This window comes from Labrus mixtus, chromosome 5 (genome assembly GCF_963584025.1).
Source record: "Labrus mixtus chromosome 5, fLabMix1.1, whole genome shotgun sequence".
Lineage (NCBI taxonomy): Eukaryota > Metazoa > Chordata > Actinopteri > Labriformes > Labridae > Labrus > Labrus mixtus.
Genome location: NC_083616.1, coordinates 10,410,509 through 10,416,508, shown reverse-complemented (window position 1 = coordinate 10,416,508; position 6,000 = coordinate 10,410,509). Strand labels below are relative to the sequence as shown.

Here is a 6,000-nt window from a genome sequence, read left to right as displayed (position 1 = left end):
GTTTATTTAGATTACATATTTTATACAAGACCCCTCTTCTTCACATAAAGCACAAACTCTGAACATTTAAACAACCAAAACTATAAACAAGCTTAATATATAAAAAGGAAAAAAGAAAACAGCACAAAGTGTCAAAAATAAGAGACTGAGGAAGGGAACTTCATAAACATTTGATAAAAATTACAATGAAAATAGTTTTGTTATTTTTAAACTCAATCATGTCGGCTCAATCGAGAACTTTCAGTATTTTTTGTGTTTGTTTTGTGGATCAGTGTTCAGTTCATGCAGCTGCAGTTAACTTTCATAATGTTTTTTTGCCATCAGTCACATCTTCTACATTAGGACCAGTTTGTCATTAGTCTTTGGAGGAACCTTTAAGGTGTTAAAAGTCATTTAGCACCAAAGATCTTTCCTCTGACAGGAAGGTACTGTGAGGCCATAAAGACTATACAATCAACAACACTCTCTGTGACTTTTGTTGGTGATTCTAATTAAGGCTGTCAACATTAACTAGTAAATCACAATTAATTAAAATCTGAAATGATTGCATTAATCGCGATTAATAGCATGCTATTTTTTTCTTTAGGCGCACGGTGGATAAGCCTCCAGTGTCTCCCTGTAGTTACAGTGATGGAATAGAACGACACTGCTGCATCTTTCAATGTCTTGATTCCTGTACTTTGACCCTTCCCTCTCCCCAACCCCAGTGCATTGTGGGAGGTGTGTTTTTCCCTTCAGGTCATTTTAGATTGACCTGAAAAAAAAAGAAAACTCTCTCTCAGCTAAGAGTCGAAAGTGTATCCACTTTTTGACATCCAGCATTTCACCTCTTTAAGGTTCCCTTTAGCTGTTTTCATTTAGATTTTGATCCGTAAGGTGTTCCCTTTCTGTGGTTAAGTTAATTTTGTTACCTTCTTGTATTAATTTGTTCCAGAGAATCAACACGTAGTCAGTCTCTGCACAGTAAACCCACATTTCATATTTGTAGTCTCAAAAGTGGAGTCTCTACTTTAGGTGTTTTCTTCTGAAACATGTTTTGCTTTCACGTCAGTGTGGCTGCAGATATGAGAGCATCAATGTCCTGGATGGCTTTGGACGTCCTCTGTAGAGCTTCAGCGATGCAGTTCTCACTCATTGACTCGTGCGTCACCTCTTCTGCAGAGTTACTCCCAACTTCTGAACAACCTTTCTCTCTTCTTAGCAGCCAGTTGTTTTCTAGCAGATCTGGACACAGAGAGTCAAAGAATTCACTCTGCCTAGTGTAGTGACAGTTTATGTATCTAGACATACATCTCATTAGATCATCATTTTACTTCTCAATATCCATTAGTGCCATCATCTTCATGGTAAAGGATACAGTTGAATCGTTTAATCTTCTCCAACTCTGCAGCTACAAGATCTGACCTGAGTGTCATAGAAAGAAAAAGGATGTTTTTTTAAAAAGCGGTTAAACATATCCATCTTTGGAAAATAATAATAAGACCAACAGAGCGATCACAAAATTATGACTCACCGGCTTTCTATTGATTGTGCGACATTCACACACTGCTCTATAGATACAGGGTTGGACAGATCTCCTTCAAACATTGCTGGTTTATAAAAACATCTGCCCTAAAAACAAAACCATGATCAATTCAAAGGCTGGAATTTGGTGTGAATACTGTAGACAAAGACATCAACAGTCGTGACAAGGAACTTCTTTTACATCTTCCAAACAGCTAGGTGTTACAGGGAGCTTTAGTGACTGCCTGGCCTCGTTGTAGCATGTCAGGATCCTGCCAAACAGAGGTATGCTGGTCAAGACTGATGGGATAAAGTCATCAAATCGAACAGACTTTGACGAAGCGTTGGCTCACCTGCTCGCACGACTCACAACAGAGCAAATAGAGTACGGCTGTCCGGGTACATCAGGTGGAAGGTTGTTCAGATGGTATGTTACTTCTGTCACCTGTGAGACAGAATAAGTTCAGTATAGCTTTCAAGCAGAGATGCACTTTACTTTACTGTAGCCCAAATGCTATTCTAAATATAGCAGATTAATAAAGTGAAATGAGGAGAAATTAAGACGTACCCGTCCAGACAGAGGTTCAGGTTTGTGATGGGTGAAGTAAGTGTTGAGGACACCATTAGACCGCATGACGGATCCATCCCCTGGAGAAACCTCTACGACTGAGACAACCCCGCTCAGTATCCTACACAAGTAGCATTCAGGGAAACACACAGTTAAAATATCGTGTTATGTAATAAAGTGATAATCTAAAATAATATTCCCCTTAAATGTCATGTTACAGCCTTATTTTTGTTTGTTAAAGATGTAATTTTATTAAGGTATCTTACCTGTATGTGACTCCTTGACACCACATCACTTTTACCAGCTCTGTTGGAAGATCTTGGTCTGAATGTTCTTTTTTGACCAGAGGATCTTTGAGCTTCCATCTTAAATACATAGGAAATGAAGATTAACTCGGTTAGTGAACAAGGTTAAAAAAAGTGCTCCACATGTCTGTTATCAGTGCAAGTCAGTAAATTGTTTAACCTGTGCCAATGAGGAGATGGACACGTGAGAGGCAGCCCCTGTGGAAGCCGAGACCTGCTCTCTACGTTGGATGGATCAAACATTCGCTGGAGATTGCCAACGCCTTCTGCCGTTACATCTTCAGGTTTAGAGAAAAGAGCGGTCCAAAGATGGCGAGCCAAGTAGACGGGGTAGCGCCAGATGGGGTCAACATCAAAGCAGGAGTGATGCTGGACCACTGTGGTGGATTGGAACATCTCCTCTGGCTGGGAAGGGGAGTGAAATATTTATTCAAAGCTTTGATTTTAAGTACAGAAATATTACTCAGAAGCATTACCTTCGGCAAAGCTTTGCTGGAAATCTGAGGAGAGCAAGACGTTGATCTAACAGACTCATTCCTTCTGCTTCCTCTGCCCTCATTAATGTCTTTGGTCTCATCACAGCTGCTCTGGCAGATCAGATTGCTTTCATGCTGCTGCTGACTGCCTTGGATGCCTTCGGTGCTGGGTTGCTGATTTTTATTCTGACTGAGGTTGCACGTGTACTCCACAGAGAATTCTTCACCTGAGGGTGACAGCATCAACATAGCTCGTCCCTCCTCTGACCTGACGATGGTCTCGCCTCTCGGACCTCTTGGTGCACGCTCTTTATCACAGGAAGACCACTCAGGCCACTGGACGTCTGAGTCAATGCTGAAAAATGGCTGAAAGAGGAAATACTCAAACTTCCCGAACATAACTTAGGGGCAAGATGTTTTTCTAGGAACTGATCATCTTACCTTCTTGTGGTCCACAGGGATGAGTTCCTCTGGCAAATATGGGCGACTTGCATATTTATTCCTAAACGCTAATGCAGCCACCATCAACTCCTGAAAAGTGGCAATATAACTTTGAATCCAGTGAGCAAGTCAGTATTCATCAAAGCAAATAACAGCCTAAAGCCATTCATAGAGTTGTACATTTTCACTATTCAGAAGTATAATTTTAATGTATGCCTTGTGAATTAGCCTACTATCAGACAATGATCATACTTTTTACTTTTCTGCAGTTATTTGGTAAGTAAGGTTATTTTTGCTGGATTAAAATAATAATAAAAACTAACTACTAACTAATAAACTCTAGTTAATGTCATAGATAAAGCTACCCAAAGGGGATGAGCTCAAATACTACCAGCTGATACATGAGAAAATCTTGCGCTTTTATCAATCACTGATCACAATCCGGGAATAGAGTGAAAATAATTCTGAAAAAGATTTTCAATTGAAACAGAGTTTTCTTTTTTGTATTATTTACTGGTAGGCTCTATGCGTTTTGTCCTACACTGTCCAAAGGCCACGTTTCTTTAAATAAAGGCACTAAAAGGAAAAATACCAAAAGTGAAAGAGAGGCTAAAATGTTCTTAATAAGTTCAGTGTACCTTGTGAGCGCTGACAGTAAACCTGGTCCTCTGTCGGACTCTCTCTGGAGGCTGCAGAGGATGGTCGCAGGGCTCTGGGGGTTTGACCAGCATGAATTCACAGCCACACGGCGACAGCTGTAACTGAGCTCCATTACTGCAACGCACATCTACCGACTGATCCTCATACATGATCATTAAACGGACACTGGTTTGGTTTTCCATCGTAAAACCTGTAAACAGGGACCTGCAATCTCTCTTTCCCGGGTTGTGGACGCGCTGAAACTCAAAACATGGTGACGCAGGGTCGACGTCATCAGTTGGAGACGTCTGTTGTTGGCGCGCTCACCTGAGAGTTTGCAACTAGAGGGAGCAAAGTGATAGTAGTGCCACTCTCTGTCAACTTTTTAAACTACATTGTATAACATTGCTGTCAGATGTCAACATTTTTTAAATGTTATATTGCATAACAGATTTTAGAATCAGAACTTAAAGGGTGCTGCAGCTCCTGACCTGAACAGTTTGTGACATGAAGTTACCTCCAGTGGAGATTAAGTCATTGGAGGGTCCAAGGAGGAAGTCGACTTCCTCCTTCTTTGAATTGGCTATTCAATTTAGACTTTACATTTGAGGAAGAACGTTCACCATGATACTCTACCATAGTGGTACTATAGTAGCCTACATGTACCAGAGTATTACTCTGGTACATGTAGGCATGTAGTACTATACATGTAGTACTATAGTACCTTACATATTACCAAATACCATAGTAACTCCCAAATAACTATGGTATACAATGGTACATACCATAGTACCCCCATATTAGTATTGTACTCCACGTTATATACCATAGTAGCTCACATAAAATCATGGTATACCATGGTACATACCATGGTACCTCCCATATTACTTTGATACCATGGCAATTGCCTATGCCTGATGGTAAAGTATGCCACTGTTCCCGTGTTCAATCCTTCTGCTAAAACTCTGGACACTGAACAACAAGAAATATTTTCCTTTAAATTACATTATAACTTACAACAAAAAATACTAAGTCGACTGAACTTTACCCCACAAAATATACCTTTGAGATGCTGTTTTTGCATTTTGCATGTCATCATCATAATCTTGTAGTTTCCATCATCATTTGGATTTTTACTTATGTTGACCTGCCTTCCACGAATCAGCACCTTTACCTGCATGATGAACATCACCATCACATTCTCCCCTGATATATAGGGAACACATCTAAAAATCCACCAGTGGTGAAAGTTTATGTTAAGTGCTTGCATTGTTACAGTAGCCTACTCAATACAATTTTGAGATTAAAAAAAAGAAATATAGGCCTATTTGTTTTAGTTCTTGAGTCATCCTATAGAGACATATATCTATAGTCATCCAGAGACATATATCTATAGTCATCCTATAGAGACATATATCTATAGTCATCCTATAGAGACATATATCTATAGTCATCCTATAGAGACATATATCTATAGTCATCCAGAAACTTATATCTATAGTTATCCTATAGAGACATATATCTATAGTCATCCAGAGACATATATCTATAGTCATCATATAGAGACATATATCTATAGTCATCCAGAGACATATATCTATAGTCATCATATAGAGACATATATCTATAGTCATCATATAGAGACATATATCTATAGTCATCCTATAGAGACATATATCTATAGTCATCATATAGAGACATATATCTATAGTCATCATATAGAGACATATATCTATAGTCATCCTATAGAGACATATATCTATAGTCATCATATAGAGACATATATCTATAGTCATCATATAGAGACATATAGTCATCATATAGAGACATATAGTCATCATATAGAGACATATATCTATAGTCATCATATAGAGACATATATCTATAGTCATCATATAGAGACATATATCTATAGTCATCCAGAGACATATATCTATAGTCATCCAGAGACATATATCTATAGTCATCATATAGAGACATATATCTATAGTCATCATATAGAGACATATATCTATAGTCATCCAGAGACATATATCTATAGTCATCCTATAGAGACATATATCTATAG

General features: G+C 38.6%; 1 protein-coding gene across 2 annotated transcripts; it reads right to left on the bottom strand.

Moving 5' to 3' along the window:
- Nucleotides 1–644: 644 nt before the first annotated feature.
- Nucleotides 645–4,217, bottom strand: c5h5orf34 (chromosome 5 C5orf34 homolog). Of its 2 annotated transcripts, XM_061037729.1 has the most exons (11): nucleotides 3,932–4,217; nucleotides 3,294–3,383; nucleotides 2,853–3,218; nucleotides 2,537–2,781; nucleotides 2,338–2,436; nucleotides 2,072–2,192; nucleotides 1,857–1,948; nucleotides 1,706–1,775; nucleotides 1,514–1,611; nucleotides 1,358–1,404; nucleotides 645–1,224 (listed from the first exon to the last, which is right to left on the bottom strand). In XM_061037729.1, the coding sequence occupies exons 1-11, from the start codon at nucleotides 4,133–4,135 to the stop codon at nucleotides 1,043–1,045; spliced, it is 1,614 nt and encodes a 537-aa protein (XP_060893712.1). In that variant the 5' UTR covers nucleotides 4,136–4,217; the 3' UTR covers nucleotides 645–1,042. The 2 variants fall into 2 exon arrangements, 1 of the variants encoding a protein (XP_060893712.1); XR_009673085.1 differs by lacking the exon at nucleotides 645–1,224 and having other exon boundaries at nucleotides 1,514–1,606.
- Nucleotides 4,218–6,000: the final 1,783 nt, after the last annotated feature.

What these genes read in the sequence shown, in the direction of transcription:
- c5h5orf34 (XM_061037729.1), bottom strand. Translation starts at nt 4,135, where the DNA reads ATGGAAAACCAAACCAGTGTCCGTTTAATGATCATGTATGAGGATCAG. An exon ending in TCCCTGTGGACCACAAGAAG is followed by an intron (nt 3,219 to 3,293) that starts GTAAGATGATCA and finishes TTCCTCTTTCAG; the next exon opens with CCATTTTTCAGCATTGACTC. An exon ending in GTTGTGAGTCGTGCGAGCAG is followed by an intron (nt 1,776 to 1,856) that starts GTGAGCCAACGC and finishes TCTGTTTGGCAG; the next exon opens with GATCCTGACATGCTACAACG.